Source organism: Caretta caretta, chromosome 15 (assembly GCF_965140235.1).
Source record: "Caretta caretta isolate rCarCar2 chromosome 15, rCarCar1.hap1, whole genome shotgun sequence".
NCBI classification, from domain to species: Eukaryota; Metazoa; Chordata; order Testudines; family Cheloniidae; genus Caretta; species Caretta caretta.
In genome coordinates, this window is record NC_134220.1 from 21,126,466 (window position 1) to 21,148,463 (window position 21,998).

General features: G+C 42.5%; 1 protein-coding gene and 1 long non-coding RNA gene across 3 annotated transcripts in view; one reads left to right on the forward strand and one right to left on the reverse strand.

The window, feature by feature from the left end:
• LOC142069314 (uncharacterized) overlaps positions 1-21,998 on the forward strand; it is a 440,919-nt gene that overhangs the window by 372,636 nt on the left and 46,285 nt on the right. The gene's annotated exons all lie outside the window — the stretch shown is intronic.
• Positions 1-21,998, reverse strand: part of ADGRD1 (adhesion G protein-coupled receptor D1) — a 240,070-nt gene that overhangs the window by 87,843 nt on the left and 130,229 nt on the right. For both annotated transcript variants that reach the window (XM_048821726.2, XM_048821725.2), the window contains 2 exons: positions 19,978-20,051; positions 17,518-17,641 (listed from right to left, as the gene is read on the reverse strand). In XM_048821726.2, coding sequence (XP_048677683.1) covers positions 17,518-17,641; positions 19,978-20,051 — 198 coding nt within the window. The remainder of the gene's footprint in view (positions 1-17,517; positions 17,642-19,977; positions 20,052-21,998) is intronic.

The window sequence follows — 21,998 nt, forward strand, 5'->3', positions numbered from 1 at the left end:
GTTACTTACTGGTATGAAATACACCCTGTGTTTTTCCTTGTGTGGTGAGACAAATTATTTAAGAAGAGGAAGATTTGTGTTGGATTCGGGGTTGGGTTTATTTTGCTTTTATATGGTACGTACATAAAAATATGAGGCTGTTTTTTCCCTTGACTGTCTGGTAGAAATGAGGGGCATGGTAATTATAGTCTTGCTCTGAATGCAGACACAGTAGCAGGTTATATTTCACTGCCCCCTCTGGTCAGCCTTTATAAAAACCTTTGTTCTCAAAAGAATCATTAATATCATGAAGTCACATACAATTACATATTTTGCGACCCTATTTGTACAACTGAACTGTAATCTACCAAGATAATCTGGCTACTGCATCCTAGGTGTAAATCAACTCTAAATAGGTGCCAACAAAAATAAATGTCATGTGAAACCATTTTTTTCTGCCTGTTGGGTTAAAAACTAGGAACCAATTGCCCCTATTGTAGATGCATCTCTCAAATGCAATCTTAATCAAATTAAGAAAGGGATGAATAATTAACTTTGGTGGCAAGAGTATTTCAGAGACATTGCAATGCCGGCCCTGGCTGATGAGGCAAATGTTTCAGATTGCTTCCAGAAAGGTTGCTAAAATTGACTTTCAATCCAGAGGGGGCTTTATTTATACAGTAACAAAATACCAACTAATACAAATTGCTGATTTCCTTCAGCTTGCCAGAGCACTTTGCTTAGGGACCTTGGACTACAATTTTCAAATTAACATTCTGAGCTTACTTTATAAGGCTCCCTTTGGAAATAGACCTGCTGAGACCATAAGTATGTCTTTGACATGCACAAAATGAAATTTGTGGGGAGAATTTGTTGGGAGGAGTAAGTACGTAACTCACAGGCATTGTACAATTTCTACTTAAAGAAGAAAAAGTCCACCACACAGAGTCAACAGAGACTCTCTTTTAATGAAGCCACAATTTATCAGATACCAAACGAATAAAGTAAAGGAGCATCTGAGAGTCACACTATGCAGTAGGACACTCAACAGCAGCTGTTTCCAGCAGCTCTGCTTTTGAATTCATGTTCTCCATTAGCTCGCTGTCTCCTAGCGATCAACATAAAGTGCTATAGAGGGGACTTGTCATGTTTTAAAGAAGCATTCTCTTCACAGCAGCCCAGCTGCACAGCTGCTTATTAAAAAAGTTTTCACTGTGACAAGTCGAATCTTAACGTCTCCAAAGGTTTCTGCCGAGTTATTAATTAGCATTTTTAAGAGACCTTGTAGTCTTTTAAAAGAGTTCTGGGAAAGATGTCATCAAACAGTAGGTAATCTGCTCATTAAACTTTTCACATAGAGAGGTTTTAGTTTAAATGAAGCTGTAAGGAAGAGCTGTAGGGAGGATGGAGCCAAGTTGCAAAGAAATATTACCACCAGATTATTATAGTGTTTGAAGAGCAGTGAGGCAGATATTTATAAGCCCATCCTTGTAAGTCTGGTTATGTAGCACACATTGTTTTGCTTCTTTCTTGATTTTTCTCTTTATTTCTTTCAGGCCTACGGCTTACAATGTTCTCAGCCAGTCTGGTCTTACTAGTAAATCTAGCATAATATTTACCCTCTGTTAAACTGAAGGAGCTACTTTTGCCCACAGACCAGGAAGCTATATATCTGATTGCTTCTTCCCTTTCTGCTTCTAGCAGAATAAACTTGATACCTCGTCTCCTTCTTCACAATTAAGGGCCAGATCAAGGAAGTCCAGGGGAGAGGCCCACAAGGGGAAGAAAACTCAGTGAGGGACCATTCGGTTGGGGAAAGAAGGGCTGTGTCTTTCACAAAACTCTTAGGCTGAGTTTTCAAAGGAGGATAAAGCCCAGAATCTGGCCCCCCAATCTCTTTAACTCCCAATCTCCTAATTTAACCATAAGAGCACACTACCTCCCTTGAGGGAAGATAGAAGACAGAAGTCTGAATATTAGTGAGACCAGGACAGCTGAGACCATGCATCAAGACTGTAAAATGTTTGAGGCAAGGACTGTCTTTTTGTTTTGTGTTTGCACAGAGCCTCACACAATAGGGTCCTGGTCCATGACTGAGGCTCCTAAGTACCACCACATTACAAATTGATAATCCATAAATAATAAATAATAACAAGCAATTAGAAACCATACATGCTAGAATTTAGGGCCATCAGGAGTTGACAGTGGCCCACCCTGCATGACAGACGAAAAGAAAGAAAGAAAAAGAAAGAATTCTAGCCTTCTCCAAGTTCTGCCAGCCCTATAAAGACCCACAGAAAACAGAACTGTGGTGTTTCTCTGCGAACACTCGCTGTTTAAGTCTTCTGTGGGAGGAGGAAGCAATAAAAATGTAGCAATATCAACATGGAAAGCAGCAACATTATGTTTCCCAGCTTGTGTCATGGGGTAAAAGTGAGCTCAATTCTGCTGCAAGAGCAACAGGTTCCTATACCACAAGCAGATGTGGTCACTGCTGGGTACATCTCTAGAGGAGCCGGCATCTGTGCCAAATAATAATGTAGTTTGACAGAAGAAATACAAAACCATGGCTCCTTGGGCTTCTAGGAAAGTGACCCACTAGCTGAGCTAAACCAACAGCTATGCTAGCTCAAAGTAGCAGAGACTGTTTCTATCTTCACTTTAATTCCACAGTATCTGCTCTAAGACAGCAACAAATCATTTCAGGACACGAGTGTCTCTGTAGTGGTACACTCCCGCTTTGTAATTTGTGTTTACGCCTGTGAGTGCACACCCAGCCGCACAGAGAGAGCCACACATACGGATGCTCTCACGCTGCCCTTTACACCAAGCAGTGCATTGTAATTTGAAGGGCAGATTCAGTCCTATGGCCTCTGTGAGAGACAGCACAAAAGACACAGTTTTGGGGGTCAGGATAATGGTACTTTTAGGTCATCTTTGAGGCCTCTGGATTCTCAACTGCTCCAGAGACCAAATCGTCACATGACATAATTTATAAAAGTCTCAAATCTGCTCTAACTTATGACAGCCTGCCTATAGCTGCTTATGGATTGCACTGCAGCCCAGAATTCCTATGGCACTTGGTACTATGGCCCTGACTCAAGCATGCCCCCATACACCAGGGCTTATGGACGAGAGCAGGGGAAAGCAGCACACAGTCACTTAGGCTGTCCCCATGCTGCTCCTGCACCAGAGAAATTTTCCCGATCCCTGACTGTTTATTCATTGTCTCTATACACCATTATACATATAAGGGCCAGAGGTAGGGCAGATCACCCACTGAGTGTCTTATGATGAGATGCAGTACACAGTAGTTTGGAATCAAACCGCAATATTACAAAACATTTTTGGGAAGAAGACCCAGAAGACGACAACTTAGTCTGCAAGAAGAACAATTGTCTAAATGATACAGTGCATTGATTTGGACCATCCACCCTTGTTGTGGAGGACGCCCGTGTTATTTTGCTCAGTATGCAGATAAAAAAGGCATTTTTAGTCAGTATTCCTAATTCAGAAGAGTTTACTTAAACTACACTATAGTTCTTTTAGGTTTTTCTGCCCTTCCAAAAATTAAAAACAAAAACCAGTGAGCTTTCTCCTCTGCCATTGGAAATTCAGTACTCGCCAAGCACTCACTCTGTCATCTGAGTACCAACAAATACGTTTGAAGGAGAAATAAGCTCAGTTCACCAATGCATTATTCTAGTTTTGTCTCTATATAACTCCATGGAAATCATGATTGCAAGCAGAGAATACAGGAGAACGGATCATGAGGTTAGGCTGACCAGATAGCAGGTGTCAAAAATCGGGACAGGAAGTGGCGGGTAATTGGTGCCTATGTGAGAAAAAGACCCCAAAATCAGGACTGTCCCTATAAAATCGGGACATCTGGTCACCCTACATGAGGTATTTATGGTGTATAGGCAAGTGGCCCCCATTGAAATGAATGGAGTTATGCTAGTGCAGAACTGCAATCATGTGGTAGAGGAATGATGCCTGTGATTTAAAAAAAATAATTAAAAATCCACATTGAACTTGTAGGTGGATAAAAGTTGGGATCTAATAAACATGATACACAGAAATCCCAACGAAAATGAAAAAATGCAGAAGACACCTCTAAGAGTCAATGCCATTTTCAGAAAAGGGCTTGTTTTCATCCAAGGGTCATTTTAATGGCAAATCTCCAACGATAACATTTAAAGAGGGGGGAAAATCTGTTTATAGAGGAATCCTGGAACAACTACAAGGGAGATGGCAGATTTGTCTTTGTTCACTGGATGGGTAAGGCTTGTCCAAACTGTCTGAAAAGATCTGTTTGGCTACTGTCACTGGTCATTAAAAGGGAGAAAAATATGACAATGCTTACCTAATTTTCAAATATGCAACACAAAGGAAAAATGACTGAGCTAGGACATTTTCACATCCCCAACAATGAGAAACTGGCTGAAAAGTATTAATTGCAGCACACCAGGGATCAGAGAGAAAGCCATGACAGTTCCATTTTATTGTCCCATTACTTATTGTCCCATTACAGCACATAATTTGAATTTCAGCTTGCTACAAAGTTTGAGAAGACAGGCTATCATTTTAGACTGTAACTTCTCAGGTCCTTTGAGTGTGGTATTTGATTAGTAAAAACTGCAGTATCTGCTTTAAGGAAATAACGTTCCAAACCCATACATTTACTTACACACACACACACACACACGCACGCACGCACACTTTATTTAAAGATTACTTTGTTCTTCTTCCACGACCCATGCCATCTAAAACTGGCGTCACCTATATCAACCTGTAACAGTAAAAAAATAAAACCATCCACTTACCTTCACAAAGAGAATGTTATGGCTCTGATTTTGCAATTGGATCCCTACAGCCAGGTCTCTGTGCCCCAGGTTTTCCTATAGACACAAGGGTCTGCCAACATAGTTCCAACTGCAGGATCTGGAGCTTCATATTTTTCCCCGTTCGTACATGCTTTTGTGGTTCCTGACAGATAGTCTGAACCATACTGACTGAGTCCCCCTTCTGAATTATGGAACAAGCACTACAGACTGTCAGGTTGAAAAACAAAGTCATTTGTTAGTTACGGAAACGCGAAACGCAAAACGCTTCTTTAATCATCTGAACCCTATTTCTACTGGGGATTTTAACATTATTACTTTGATTAAGTACCAAGCAATTTCTCACAGCTACAGGTTACCTAAAAAGGATCTATAGAAGCAGACTAGGCTAAATTCATCCCTGGTTTACCACTGACTTCAGTGGAGGTGATGAGTTGGATTACCCCTGCTTTATGTCTGAATAACAGAAGGATTTTGCTCCATTTTGTTTAACTCTCCTTGATATTTTACTCCTGTGACAAACTCCTTCCTCCAGGGGTATTACAAAGAATTTCCACAAGGAAGATTTCTAATATTTTCTTTGGATGTAATCATCAACTATCATTAAAAATTAAAGACTGTTTACATGCAATTAATTCTGTAGTATACAGTACATGTGTGGGTCTGTGGTTATTTGCAAGCAATGACCCCATGATGTGCTGTTGATAATCCACCATGCTTTATTCTGAGCCTAAATCAAGGTGATAATTTCACATTAAGTTTGCTTAAATTGATTTCAATAGGAGTGCCCACATGCTTAAAATTAAACACACGCTTTAAGTGTTTTGCCAGATTGAGGTCTAAAACCTGAATCAATGAACTGTGCTAATAAGTAATCTACTGTCAGAAAGTGGTGGGCATAGCGATGGTGGTGTTAATTATTGTTTGCATTTGTGTTGAGGTAGCACCTAGGGGCTTCAGTCATGGAGGAGGACGCCACTGTACTAGGTTCTGTACAAACACATAACAAGAAGACAGTCCATGCCCTAAAAAGCTCACAATGTAAGTAGAGGGCACTAGAAAACAGAATCCCTTTCTGCTTGCATCACTTATAGATAAACCCCATTTCCTTCTCTGATGCTACAATGGTAAAAAATGCTGAGTTTGCATTATGCAGGGAATGGGCAGAAAGCAGAGGCTAGGTAGGATGGCTCTGCAGGCCTCCAGGGGTTTGTCTGCGGGCTGGCTGTGGGACTGGTTAGAGTGTAGCCGATGGGTCTGCCCTCTACACTGGGCCACAGAAGGGAGTCTTTGGTGCACATATGTGTAGGGTGTGTCATTGCTGCACGTCGCCCCACCCCTCCTTGCATTTGCATGCACCGTACGTGGCCCCACAGTGTTGCAAGTGCTCCTCATCCACCTCCTCCCTGTCAATGGCAAGATGGCCATTCATCATACGAGGAGGAGGAAGCTCGACGGGAGGACCGCTCCGTGACTTTGGGGCCTACTTCCAGTCCCTTGTCACTTCATGCATCCAGACAGAGCTCCTCTGGGTCACGTCCACTATCTCCTCAGACCCCTTTGAGAAACTGTGGTGCTCTCCAGCATTCTCTGCTCAGTGTTCCCCACTGGATCCCTTCTGCTGGCCCTGTGACCTTCACTTCAGTCCTTGTTTTCTCATTGTTTGTCCCCCATAATCATTTGCTGACTGGGCTCAGTGGTTCCTCCCCCTCATTTGAGGGAGGGGTCTTTCAGCTTGGGGTGGGCCTGGGCTCACCCATGCCAGTTCCAGCAATAGTTACATTGGACCACAGCCTGGTATGGGAGGAACACCATGGCAATGGCCCCTGGTACAGGTGCAGCTTCACAAAGACATGACATTCCTTTTCTTTTTGTTCTGACAAGCTGAAGACATTAAAGAAGCAAAGAGAACAAAGCAATTCATCTGCAGCCAGGGCTTTTATATGCACTTTGCTCAGAACCACATGAAATAGAAATGTAAATCCACATGTGAACTTCAAGTGTGTTATGGAGGAATCTCTGTCAACTTGCTTTTTAGTGTCACCATGTCATGTGGCACCATTTCCTTTGGACTATCAACTAGCATTTACTCAGCACAGAGCCCTGGTGTTTTCACATTCATCTCCCACACCCTTTGGATTCTCAGTAATGCCAGAGAGAATGTGAAAGGAGAAGTACCACTTGGGAGAAAATTCAGACGAATACTCTAGGACTCGCAAAGAGAACTGTTGTGTCACACTTGCGCCAATCTCCTGGCCATAAAGGCTCCTATTTTGCTGCAGAAGCCAGCAATTCCCCTTTCAAATGGTGTCTGAGCACTGATATCCCCAGGTGTCCACCCTCCTTTTGCTAAAATGACATTTATGTGACAGATGGTACAAATAGCCTGGCATGATGCGTATTTGTTGGATCATTGTAAAAATAAAAACTGCCAGACAGCTAGCATGTTCCTTGGCACCTGACAGAGGGCACCACTGGCTGATAAGGCTAAGTGGAGCTGCCCAAAATAAAATAATTGTGCCTTAGCTTTCTTTGGACTGTGGCTTGCTCATTATTTTTCATTTCTGCTGCCTGAGAAGCTCCTTGTGACAGACATGCTCCTCCTCAGCAGGAATTTCTTTCAGCATCAGATTTATCAGGCTCCAGTTTAACTTTCCACCATGTGCATATTTTATGCTCCTCTTTCTCCCCCCTGTGCTTGAAGCTGTCAGATTATTTGGGGCTGGATTTGCCTTAACTGGCAAGGACTGTTGTGTCCTGGTGGTGGACTGGGGCAGGAAGATCCACCACCACTTGCCTTCGTATGGGGTTTCAATAGGAGTGCTGCCAACAGAGGCTGCCGAGGAGAGGTACTGAGAAAATGCTTCCCCACATCAACACACATACCTCAACATGCCACTGCTACCCACCTTTCAGGCTGCGCTAGCTCTCTCCAGGCAGTAGGAAGGATTGCCACCATAATGCATTACTGCAATCACACCCAGGGGGGCCTTGCCACTGTGGGTACCTTGCGCTCTGGTTTATGCCAGCAAAAAGCAAACTTAAGTCAAGGTAACCCTAACCTTGAATTCTCTTCAACTAGGTGGAAGATCTCTTTGGCTGCCATCACTGCATCACTACTCAAAGGCAGGGTAGTAGCCATTATAAGCCTGATCCAAAGCCCACTGAAGTCAATGGAAAGACTCCCACTGGCTTCAATGAGTCTTGGATCAGGCCCCAAGCCTGCAGTAGAGTACAGTCTGGTAGGCTGAGCAAGGAGTTACAAAGCCAGGAATTCCTGAGATCTTAGCTTTGTTACTGACTTGCTGCGTGGCTTTGGACAAATTGCTTAGAAGGGGGCTCATAATATTTACTGAATTTCTAGGGTTGTTGTCAAGATTAATTAGTTAATATCTGCCCAGCATATTCAGAATGCCCAATCTAGGCAGACAAAGCCGTATATATGACTTCATTTATAGCTGCCTTATTTTTAATAACACGATTACAGAGGTAAACAGATTTTTTTCTCGCTCGAGTTCCAAATTCTAGCCGTGTTCTGACTTTAATTACATCCATGTAACTCCACTAATGAAATTAAGGGGGAAATTTGGCCTTTAAAGAATATTTGGCTTATCTTTGTAGGGTATTTTTTATTTATTAATGCCTACTCGTTACAAAATTCTAGCAAATGTTATTACTTCTCAACCTTAAACCAATATGATAAATGTGTTTCAGTCAGCAAACCTGAATGTCAGCCAAGCATGATACGGACATAACAGCAGAGTGATAAAGACAAATAATTTCAGCTTTGCCTGGTGCCAATTCATCACTAAGCTAACAGACCGGTGCCAGCCTAACATCTGAGTGCCACATGGTTGCAAATTTTTCCAGCACTGTTACTTCTTTCCTGAAATAAAATTGTTACAAGTGTTAATTCCTGGCATTCACTGAAGGCAGCTAAACTATATAAATGGCTGTTGAGCTGATCAGCAGTATTATTAGTATTCCTTCTTCGCACTCAGTGCTCTGGCAAGACTTGTCTTTGTGTGTCTTTGCTGTTGCTCAAACTAGTTTGAAATGTGCAATAGTGCTCAAGCACACTTGTAGGCCAAGCTCTCAGCTTCAGCTAATGGCACTCCAAGCCCCCATTCACCATGAACTGCTGCCCCGGGCACTGTAATAAGGGTGCTGGTTCATTTCAGGATGTATAGCTTATGCTTCCAGACTTTAAAATTTACCTCTTTACCTCATTGTGTTTCAGTTTCTGCATCTACAAATGGGGATATGGATACTTTCGCATGCCTACGTGGGGAATGGTTTCTTGGGGATCACTACCAGCAGGCATAAGTTAGAGCAGCTCCCAGGCTGGTCAAACCTGCCCTGGGGCAGAGGTATAGCCAGAGAATCAAGGACCCATAACCAGTTCCCTGCTAGACCCCCAGCTGTGCTGAGCTCAGCCAAAACTAAGCCCAGTGGAGAGTCTGGCCGATACAGCTCTAAAAGAAGCATTTGATATTTTTATTCTCATGGCACTTCAGTTCCTGATGAGAAAACACTGTGGGAAGATCATAGCTCATATAATTTTGACCCTGTAAATGGCTCCCTGGGGCAAAATAAAGTCCATTGGACAAACAAACACAAATATTGAGATAGGTTCCTGCACAACCTAAACGCACAGCCCCGTCACAAAGAAAGGTCTTTACTTTTGTCACAGAGTGTGGGGGAGTCCAGGGCCTGCACCCATCTTCCTGGGATTCACTGTGACTCTCAGCCAGCCAGTAAAGCGGAAGGTTTATTCGACAATAGGAACACAGTCTAAAACAGAGCTTGTGGGTACCACCAGGACCTCTCATTCAAGTCCTTCTGGGGGGGGGGGGGCAGGGAGCTCAGACCCCAGCCCTGGGGTTCCCTGCATTCCACCACCCAGCACCAAACTGAAACCAACCAACGCCCCCCTCTTGCCCCCCCCCCCCAGCAGGCTCTCTCCTGCAGCCTTTGTCCGGTTTCCAGGGCAGAGGTGTTACCTCCCCCTCCCCCTCCCGGCTCGGGTTATAGGCTCTCAGGTATCCCATCCCCAGTGAAACTCCCCTGCCGCATTCCCAGGTCAACACTCCCCGCTCCCTGCGTCACAACCTTATTATTATAATTTGGTATCCAAAGTCCTACTAATAAAGTGACCTAGAAAAGTATACATAAAAATGTGTATGTGGCTTTCAGAAAGCATTGGGTATGGAAAGAAATGGATTAGTACTATCAAGGTGGGGGAGATCAGGGCTGATCCAAAGTACATTGAAGCCAGTGGACTTTGGCTCATGCTCTTATTGCAGTAGAGAACAAAAGACAGAGACCTGGAATATGGAAGGCTAAAAAGAAATGAAACTAACCACAGAGAAGCTTTTTAACCATGTGCAGCATTATGTTAACCTTAATATACGTAAATCTTTAGGTCAAATATTAGACTATAAGTCTGCATTGGGATCCTGGGGCCAAGAACACGACATGAACTCTCAGGGCTGATGGTATCACCTGAATGCCTTGATGGTGTGTGTGGAGTGGGGCATTTTATATTTTCTTTTATTCCTTTGGAATCTAACCCATCAGCCATTCAGACTGAGAGGAATCAAAGGATCTTTGTCTTTTTTTTTTTTATAAATGTCAATTTGCTTTCTTCTCCAATATAATCATTAGGAGATAATAACATTGAAATCACATTGAGGAAAAAGGTCTAAACCAAAACCCCTACAGAGACAGTTCATTGTCATCAGCTCAGAAATGTGACAGTCCTAGTCATTAGTTTCAGAGTAACAGCCGTGTTAGTCTGTATTCGCAAAAAGAAAAGGAGTACTTGTGGCACCTTAGAGACTAACCAATTTATTTGAGCATGAGCTTTCGTGAGCTACAGCTCACTTCATCGGATGCTCACGAAAGCTCATGCTCAAATAAATTGGTTAGTCTCTAAGGTGCCACAAGTACTCCTTTTCTAGTCATTAGTGTGATTCTCAGAATTATGAACATAAACAAAGCAAAACAAAATCTGAAGGCAGACTGTAGAAATCCATTCTCCAGGTAAAAATCCCCCTGCTGGACCAGCGGCTTGCCATAGCCTTTAATAGCAATCAATGCTTGCACATCCAGTCTCTTGAACACCTGCTTCCCTTTGCCATTTTCTGCTCAAGCTTTGAGAAATTCAGAAGAAACATTCATTGTCTTTGGCACTCTGCTGTCAACTAACAAGTCTTCACTCCACTTTCTGTGCATTTTCCATCATTAGATACACTCACTGTAAGAATTTACATAGCAGGTTATTACCCAGGGGTGTCTCTGATTTCCAACGTTGCCGGCTCAGAGAGATCCTGGCTTTGCACTGCTTGGAGAAGCTGTCTCTTTCTCAGATTGTGAATGGCAAATTGTTCACTCTAAATATCTGAGATGTGGCTAAAAAAAGAAAAACCTACCAAAGAAAGGCAAACAGTTTTAGTAGCTCCGAGATGGAACTGCATAGGAACACAGGACACAGAACTGGAAGGGACCTTCTGGGTCATTCAGACTAGTCCCCTGTTGTTGCGGTCAGCCCAGCACATAATCCCATCCATAAATTTATCAAGCTCCATCTGAAAGCTAGCTCAGTTGTTTGCCCCCACAACTCTAAGTGGGAGGTTGTTCCAGAAATTCACTCCTCTGATGGTTAGAAACCTTCTTCCAACTTCAAGCCTAAATTTATTCATGGCCAGTGTATATCCATTTGTCCTTAGGCCAACATTGTCCTTTAGCTTTGTGGTGGGGCAGTGCCCCACCCCCATGCCAGATTGGGCTACAAAAGGCCAGAGCGGCTGTGCAAGGCGGCAGCCAATCAGGGAGGGCCTGTTAGAGAGCCAATCAGGGCCAGTATTGCAGCCAGCCAATCAGGGCTAGGCTAGGCCCTATATAAAGGCTGCCCATGAAGGGAGCAGGCAGTCTCTCCCAGGCTTTCAGAGGGTGAAGGTCTGTCTCCTGTGTGAGGAGACTAGCACCAGTGCAGCGCAGGTGGGGGGAGGGAGAAAAAGGGCCTAGCTGATGTAAAGGGGAAGGGGAAACGGCCCAGGGAGAGAGACGGACAAAGGGAAAGAAGGAGGGCAGGCAGGAAGGCTGCTGCCAGAGGGACCCTGGGTCAGGACCCAGAGTAGAGGGTGGGCCTGGGTCCCCCCCTTGCACTTCCACCTGGCCATTAGGAGTGGCCATCACAGACTGCACTGGACCCCTGCCAAAAAGGGTTAGACTTTGGGGTGTGGTTGGCCATTGTGGCTGGGGCAAAGAGAAGAACTGCTGATAACACCAAACCCCTGGAAGGGGGTGAGACCAGGGCAGTGGGCACTGCCAGAGGGCAGTGTCCTGAAGAGGACGGTGCAAGCTGGGAGCAACGTGGGTTGAGATGCCAATCTAGGGTGAGAGATGGACAGGACACCACCGGCAGAGGGTGCTCTGCATGAACTGAGCTGATTCCCAGAGTGAACAGCAGGAGGTGCTGCGGTGGTGAGTCCCAACTCCATCACAAGCTTGAACAGCTCCTCTGCCTGCCTGCTGTTTACTCTCCTGCCCTGGAATATATAGAGTTCTTACCAAAGAATGTAGTTTCCTCCTGACTATTTTCCCCAATGCTGAAGCTGCTAAGTACATGCAGGTCACCAACTTCATAGGTTCCCCTATATCTGGTCAGCTCCCTTCACTTGTGTCCCCACCTACCTGCATGCCTGTGTGGTCTCTAAAATGGCAACCCCAGATCACTACACCTTAAGCCAGGCAGAGTAGATGCACAGACCAATGATTTTGGGTGACTGACTTCAGGCCAACTACATTTCCCATGATGCATGACTTTCTCCCTTCTTGGTGCAGGGAGGACATACATCAGAGGTGTCACTGGCTGTCTTGACAGATGTAGCCTGGTTAGTCTGTCCTGCTCATGCAGGGAAACTGGACCATACAGAACCTGAACTAAACTCCCATGAATTATAAATGGAAACATTTCAGTTTTCAGCCAAATTTTTTTTTTTGTTTTTCATGCATCAAAATTTTCCATGGAAAGCAGACACTTTTCAGGAAAGTTTTCATTTAGTCAAACTATTTTCTGTCACTCACATTCCTTTCTTTCATATCTAAGCCGATATGAAAGTTCTAATTTAAGGGAAGGGGGGGCATAAAAGAATATATAAATATTCAAGATCTGACATATTTTTGACTAGAACAACTCCCTTGGAGCCTCGACAGTCTGTCATGCAAACAGGAGATTACAGCATTTTTTTTAAACCATATATCATGCACTTGATAGCACCAAATTGCTCCAAAGGTGAATAAATATTTATACACATTTATAACCCACAGTATTATATCATTCACTGACAGACTTCTAGGGAGTAGAGGGGAAGATATTACAGTATTTAATGGTTCCAATAGGCTCTCTTGTTTTGACACATGATAAAACTCTTTAGGAAATTTCTTAGGAAGATACTACTGAGCATCGCCTGTTTATAAAGCTCAGTAACTAGGTGGTTTTGTCTTTGTCTGCCACATAACCTCACCCCAGACACAATGTAAAGATATCTTAATATGGGTGAAACAATTACCAAATTTGTTTTAACTCAGATTTGGTTTCATGACAAGCACAATGGATGCTTTCCCAGCTGGTGCTGATTTTGCCCTCTTATTTTTACATCCCCATCTAGATTTATTATCTGTTTTTAATTAACTAATAAATAAAAACAAATAATTTGGGGCTATCAATTCAAAATGAAGCTCTTTGGTCAAAGTTCTAAGACTCCAGGGTGGGATTTTGTGCCAAGCCCCACAGAGGCAGCACTCACAGCACAGTGAGAAAGGGGATTAAGGCAGCTTTAAGCTTTAAACCCTTCCAATCCTGGGGTGCTCCAGGGGCTACAGTAGCCCCCAGAGGAATTTAGATAGCCCAGGGTGGAGGGGGGCATTTGTCTAAGTTATGGCAGCCTTCCCTGACTGCCCTGTCTCCACAGCCTTGCATGCTGGGGTCCTGTCTCAAAATATACTCCCCATACCCACCTCCCTACACCAAAGCAAGAGGACATATTCCACACCATCTGAAGAGATGGGGCAGCAAGCATTCTCACTCTACGGGCCAAGGAAGTAGTATTCCTCGCCGACTTTCCCTGGGCTACTTTGACTCTGTACAATTTCCAATCCAGAACTGCATCTGAATGGCATGGTTGAGCCCTCTGGCTGGAACCTGTGTTTTGTGGGCAAGTGGTTAACTCTGAATTCTCGAAACAAAGTCTGAACCTTGGCTGATCCTGGAGAGGTTAGAAATGAGCATCTGGCAGCTCATCATTCACCTGCCCACTCTGAACCGCTGCAAACATTTCCAAATCTCTCAGATTTGCACAAGGGACACATGGTTTCCACAATGGGCGCACAATCACAGGGCAATGCCTTTCAGCTTCCAGTGCGTCACTCGTTCTGCTGACTGCTAAAGAGCTATTGATTCACTTCATGCCCCTTGTCGAAAATTGTATTCCAAAGCAGAGGGCATAAGGATTCAGTAGAGGCCTAAGGGAATCAGATTTTTTAAATGTCCAGGAGAACTATTCAGATAGATTTTCCAGAGCTCTGACATTGTCTATTACAACGTAGGGAAGTTTTCCTTGCATCAGAGTGATAGGTCTGAGCATCCCACTCACCCATTTAGCATCTCAGGAACATTTCTGCTGTTTTTTGAATAGTTCTATAGAAAGAAGGGGGAAAAAAATACTCCAGAGTAACACAAATACGGAGAACTTATGCAAACATTGGCAATGGGGCACACACTAGGACAGAACATTCAGGGAGAGAAAAAGCAAACCAGTGACAATACTGAAAACAAAATCATGATTAAGTGACTATGGGGAATAGGACAATTTATTCAGGGTTCCAGCCTTTTCTATTTACTGTCGTTGAGTTCTCCTTAAGAAGGTACACGCTTGATCAACTGCAAGGAGTTTGGCCAAAATACACAAGCTTGATCCCCAGTTGCCAAGATTTCACAATATTAAAACTTAAATCCAGCTTTTGGCTAATCATAACTCCTGGATTCTGTTTGGGCAATTCATTTAAGTGTTAGACCATTCAGAACCATTTCCAAGAATAGAATCAGTTAATCTTACAATACCACACAGCATTTGACTGGTTGGATAATATCTGTCATGATACATTTTAGCATCAACAAACTAAAAATGTTGAACATGCTTCAAGGGAACTCAAAAACACATCTGAGAGTTGCCCAGCTACAGTTATTGGGAAGCCTGGGGATACAAACCTGTTCATATCTGTGTGGGGATGGGGGGGGGGGGCTGTCTGCTGTGCGTGACTTGACTGAGAGTCTGAATTATTCCTCAACTAAACAAAAGAAACATTACAAATAAAATTATATTAGAAATGTGGCTTACTAGTTAGAGCAGGAGAACTGAGAATCAGATTCTTCAGTGCTACATCCAACTCTTTCACTAACTCACTTTCTTCTAGCCCGATGGTTCAGGCACTAGGGTGGGACTCAGGATATTTAGGTTTAACTCCCGGCTCTGTTATAGACCTCCAGTGTAATTCTGGGAGAGTCACTTAATCTCTCTTCGTCCCTGGGTTCCCCCTCTGTAACGAGGGGATAATAATAGTTTCTTTCTGCCACCCTTTGTTCCTCTGGTCTCTTTTGGTGTCAAGCTCTTCAGAGCAGGAACTTATTACGTATATGTACAGCAACTAGCACAGTGATGCCCTGATATCATCTTGGGCCTCTAGATGCTTTTGTAAATAAACAACTAAGTCGCTAACTACAGAACTAATAACCACCTCCACAATAAGAAAAGGAGGACTTGTGGCACCTTAGAGACTAACCAATTTATTTGAGCATAAGCTTTCGTGAGCTACAGCTCACTTCATCGGATGCAATAAACAAACTATGCATCCGATGAAGTGAGCTGTAGCTCACGAAAGCTTATGCTCAAATAAATTGGTTAGTCTCTAAGGTGCCACAAGTACTCCTTTTCTTTTTGCGAATACGGACTAACACGGCTGTTACTCTGACACCTCCACAATGACAGTCATGTGACCCTGCACAAGTTACTTAACCCCTCTTCCCCCCCATGCCTCATTTCTCTCATCTGTTAAATAGCTATAATAATTCAGGAGTGTTCTGGGGCTTTAATAAGCTCTTTGGATAAGACACTAAAAAAAGCAAAGTATTAGAGTGACTGCCATTCTAGAATCTGATTCCGACTTCTGTGGAGTTACATTGAGTTTGTCACTGACTTATTGAAAGCAAGATTTGATTAATACTTCTTATAATATTAATATAGCATCTACTCCTGAAAAGATAGCAAGATACGTTATGAATCATTCATTTTCTGAAAACCTTGATGTGCTGTTTAGTACTGATTAAAATTCCTTTAAATTGGGTCACTATTTGCCAGTTGATTTGTATTGTGTTTCCGTTAGCAACAAATTCTGTGCTGTTCTCATGAGTATGTTGTACCCATTTGCAAACCTGCCAGCAGTCTCATGGCAAAGCCACTATCTGAAACAACAGCAAACTCATCATTCATACCCATTAACACAGAAGTCAGACACACTACTTCATAGTCAATGCATCCGTGCTATCAGGTCTGACAAAGAACTCTGTATGTCCCACTAGGGATCATATTTCCCGGTAAGCCAATTTCAGAAATAAGGTTAGTGAGGAGACAGATTTGGCCAAGAGAGTCCTTGCCTCGCCAACTGGCATTGGACAAGTTCTGTGAAACCATTCAGTACTGTGAGTAGGAAGCAAAAAGCCTATCCCCTGCTGATAGGAATGGTTATATATTGACAGTGAAAAAAGCATATAATCATTAACTCTTTGAACAAAGAAGTCAAGTAAATACAATGAGCAACTGTAGATAAGGATATTCATCCTCCACTCTCTTTCTCCCAAGTTCTTGATCCCATTCTGTTTCTTCTCAAACCAGACCCAACTTTGCAGCCAGGTGAGGAAAGAGCATCATGTGCATCATGGAACATAAGTGCAGGGGACGCACTGCTTCCCAGTCACTAGCAGAATACATGTTCGGGGACCAGCTGGGAAGCAGAAGAGATTGGGACTTGCTCCAGGCAGGAATCCCAACTTATCACATATCTCTGCTGCTGTAAATCCTCCCTGATCCACCCCATGTGATTCGCCACCCCAACCCTAAACAGTCATGTCTCAGATGTCCTCTGTCTTGAAACTGAATCAAAGAAATTAGAGATAGAAAAGACCTATCACTCATCTTTTAGCCTATGTACCACTTGGCCAGTATAGGAGTGTTCTATGGAGCATGTCTGTAAGTGCTTTTCCTGCCCAGTTATTTAAGGGCTATAATACCAGTGGGATGAGAATTAAGTACAGCACATATTGATTCCTACTGACTGCAGTGTCTTTCATCCCACATTCCGTTTCAGTTAAAAAAGAAAAAGAATGAAAGAAATATGAACACAACATTTCCAAGAGCAAACTCTGAATTTTGCAACAGAGCTTAGATACTTGAGCAAAATGGTCCCAATTCTTCTCCGGCCACCCGCCACCTTATATTGTGTGGCTGAAAGTGAGATATAAAAAAGGGCTGAATTTGGATCTCTGTCTTCAAAAAGTATTTCAATCCATACAAGTGGCTGAACTGGTTTGTGCTCAGTTTTGACCACCCAGATTTACTCCGTTGTTTACTCTTACCTTCAGGGGTACAACTTGCATCAGAATGGCAAAGTTGGTGAGGTGGTTACACAGGCAGATGGAATAGTTGAGGTCCCCGCTATCACGCACGCAGCCTTCATTAGACCACATGGCACTTCCATTGCTGCAAAGCACACAGGAAATGGAGAGAGATCCCTATTAAAATTGACTCTCGTGGCACTAATTAGACATGAATTTCATTAAACAGAAGATTTATTTTTCTTAAACAAATTCTTTTCTAAAGTTTAGCTACCAAGAATCAACCAGGCAAATATCTGCACAAAGACCAGAGGTTTCCTTTGACAGGTCCATTTATAAACTTTGACAAAGCAGTTGTAACACTAAACATGCAGGTTAAGTCTACATTTCTGCTGCAAATGTAAAGATCATTTTAAAAGGGAAAGAAATAACCATATGCAGCCATCAGCAGAAAGAATGAAGCACGTCACAACAACTTTTCAATGCAACTTTCAAACATTAAAACACTCCAGAAAGATACAACACAAGAAAGAAAATAGCAGCCTAGAACTAAATGGTTTGCCTGGTATTCTTTATCTGAGCACTGAAGTTGGTGTGCTGATCATGGAAGTTAGTAATCAACATTCATATTACCCAGGACCCTAATTACATCTAAACCAAAGTACATGCTCTCAGCACTCATGTTCCAATTTCAGTACATCAGAAAGTCCAAAGTTACTGACAGTTACCGCTGAGATAGAGCAGCTTCTCCTTACACTTAGCACAGGAAATAATTGTGGTTTCTGACATACTGTGGAACAGTAACTGATAGTAAATGCTGACTGTTTAATGGTGATGGCAGCAAATCACAGTAAACCATATTGCATGGTGTGTTTCTAAGCCTGCAATGATGAGTGGTTTGCAGCACTCAGAGTGGCAAATGATTGTGTGTAGTAAAATATATTAGTCTGGGTGGCAAACAGCTGTGTGTAGTAAAATAATAATAATAATACTACCAAGGACCAGTTTTTTACCAGCCTCACTCTCCTTGAACACTCCCATTGGTTTCAGTGGAATCACCCACAACTCAACATTCAAGTAAGCTGGGCAATATCAAGTCTGAAAAAACTATTGTGGGCTAACAACAATAGAGAGAGAGAGAGGGTCAAATTCAGCATTTAGTTACCTCTTTTCACTGGATCTATGCCAATTTGCTGGCCCATTGGCTTCCATGGAGCTATGCCAATATAAACAATATAAAGATCTGGCTCATTGACTTCAATACAACTATGCCAATTTACACTAGCTGAAGACCTGGCCCGTTGACTTCAACAGAGCTACACAGAATTATACCAGCTGGGGATTGTATCGATATTGTTCCTATTATACAAATGCCAAATGACTCCTTTTATTGGAGTAATACATCTGAGAAAGAGAGTGTGTTGAGGTAAATAAACCTCTCATTTTGGAAGGAGGGACTTTCACGATCGTCTTTCATCCTCAGGCAACGCCTCCAGGGCCTAATCCCCCAGAGCACGTACTGTGGGAATGATGCCCTGAAGCATATTGACTAGCTTTAGTAAAACATGTTTCTAATTTATTATAATTTGTGAGTAAGCGGACAAGCTAGTGACTACAGCTGGGACAGCTCAACGCAATCACAGTGAAACTTTAATAAAACAGGCACGCTGATCTTGCCCAAAGGCGAATTGGAGAGGCGGTATCACAAAATTGCTTGCCAGTGCTGCACGGCGTAGTGCTTGGAATACCATGACTCAGAAATGTGACAGTCCCGGCTCAGGGCTCATTTTGACTTGTTCCACAATTAATTCAGTATCAACAGCATGTTTAGAAATCGCCAATGCATCAGATATACTATTCCTGGCTACCCGAAGCGAGCAGAAAAATAGCCACTCTTTGTGGATATTTGCTGTTTACACAGTGCAACTTAAGGCGCACTTTTGCCCTGCTTTGCATTCAGTGGCATTTGATTTCATCATTGAATATGTACCAGACATGACTCACTGCTCTGAAATGCATACGATACACCTCATTCTGATCTCCTTTGTACGCAATGTGAATCAGGAGGAACTCCAGTGGAAACAATTACCTCAGTAGAGCTATGCCGATTTACAACACTCATGTTTCCGGACGAACTGAGTTATGCTTGCAAAAGACCAATACAAGTGCAACCAGAATCAATCCTTATGTGTTCATCTCAATGTTTTTCATTCTCTCAATAATCTGCTTTATCCCGAAATCAGTGAATAGAATGAGAACTTCCCCACCTACAATAAGAGGAAGCTGTTTTCTCTTCCTCTTTCCTCTGACTATGAAGCTATTTTTGTGGTAAACCCTGTGGTTTCATTGCTTTAATAATTCCCATGAACACAAGAAAAAGGGAATATTTGTCAGGTCTGGCATGCATTGATGATGTCACATTCGCCATAGGTAACCAGTAACAATACATCCAAGAAAGACATTTAGAAGCACTTAACATACCTATAATCCAGAAATGCACAATACAGGTTAACTTTGTGGCTTTCATTCACTGCTTGGCTGTACTGCTGAGGAGTCTGAAAGAAAAAAAAAATACACATCCTGAAGAAGAAAAATTTAAAAAGAGATGCCAACGTAAAAAAGGCCACATTCTGCTCTCTGTTTAACCAGTGTCAGTCATGATTATTCCATTGACTTCACCAGAAGTATTACAGATTAACACCAGTGTAACTAAAAGCAGACTGTAGCCAATTATATTTGATTCTTTCTGCTACACACATAGGCCCCAACCATGCAAAGACTTACACACATGCTAACTTTATGCACCATGACTAGGTCCATTGGGTGAAACCCTAATCCCACTCAAGTCAACGGTAAAATTCCCATTGACTTCAATGGGGCCATCATTCCACCTGTTGACTTCAATAAGACCACTCACTGTGCACAAAGTTAAGCATGTGTGTTAGTCTTTGCAAATTTAGGACCTTATTCTTCAACATACCTTTTGGATAGCTGACAAGAAAGCCAAATGTAACAAAAATTGACATTTTAGGATCAGTCTCACTGACATGTACACTACAATGATCAGCAAACATTTTATTTTCAGAATGGTAATTATTACTACACATATAATCCAACTAAAAAAGCAATGCCAGCCTCCAAGCTTTAGTTTTAAGCGAGTTTGGCATTTATACAGGGCCTTAATTCTCAACTCCTGCAAACAGATTAGTTGCTTTCTCAATCCTCTCCATTCAGAAAGGCTTGGGGCCACATTCTCTACTCTGTTACACCAGTGTAACTCCATTCAATTGCAGTGGAGTAGAGAATCAGGCAAAATATCCTACCCAGAAGAATTTCAAAAGCCTGTTCCATCCTCTCCTTTTGACACTGATACACTAACATCCACCTGCATCCAGAGCTACATTAATGACATTCAGCACTGCACTTATGTATTGGACCCCATCTCAGGACTATTCTTCATTTCAGGAGTCACCGCCATTAAAAAAAATGACTGGAAAATTACCAACGCTCAGATCATTACAACAGAAGACCAATAGTGCTATCAACCAGAAAATAAGCAAGTGCTGCTCTCCTTGTTCAGCATTTAAAATAAATTTACACAGAGCTAAAACTAAAGTTCATACAAGAAAGTTGAATCAGAGATTTCTGTCTTCTCTCCCACAAGAGCAACCATGAAGTGTCAGGCACAGGGCAACACAGTTACCTCCTCACCAGCTGATAACAAAACTTCCTGTCTCAGTCAGGAGACTCTCAGCTGAATTTCCACACATTTCTAGGTTATACAGCTTCCAAATTTCCACCCAACAGATAAGCTCCGTTACCAAATTGCTCTTGCCCCACATTCTCTGTTCTTGTGGAGAACTTAAAAGGAACCTTCCTTTCTGTTTGAAAGATGCCTACTATGCTCTCCAGTGATTTGACAGGTCCTAAATACAATGGTTCCTCTAAGTTAGTGCCATGGTAGGCAAAGAACCTCAGTCGAGCAGTAAAGTGCTATATAAGTGCTAGAGGTTATTATTAATGACTCTCAAGAGTCAACGGTCATCAAAAATGGTGTGCAGATAGAGACGAGGTGGCTTAAAAAAATAAAATATTTGCTATAACTGCAGATAAGATCAGACAATAACAATCATCATCTGTTTACAAAATGCAAGTCTCTGCTATTAAAACAATAATCTATCCAACCTGTAAAAGGTTGGTTACAATAGGGAGAAAGTTCTCAACTGCATACATCAATTTTCAATAATTCCCCATCAAGAAAAATAAATAACCACCAATCCATGAGAAGCAATTTGACTTGCGTTTCAATAATTTATTTCTTAAATTTAACTGAGTGCGATGACTTAGATCGTGACCTGGATCCTGTGGCAGTAAGAATATTTGATTTAATAACATTGATATCAGAAAATTTAATATGCAAGCAGGCTTTTTTGTTAGCAGATTAAGTCACTTGCATGTTTATAAAAACTTGTGAAAGGGAAGTTCGTGTAGATCCCAGTGGC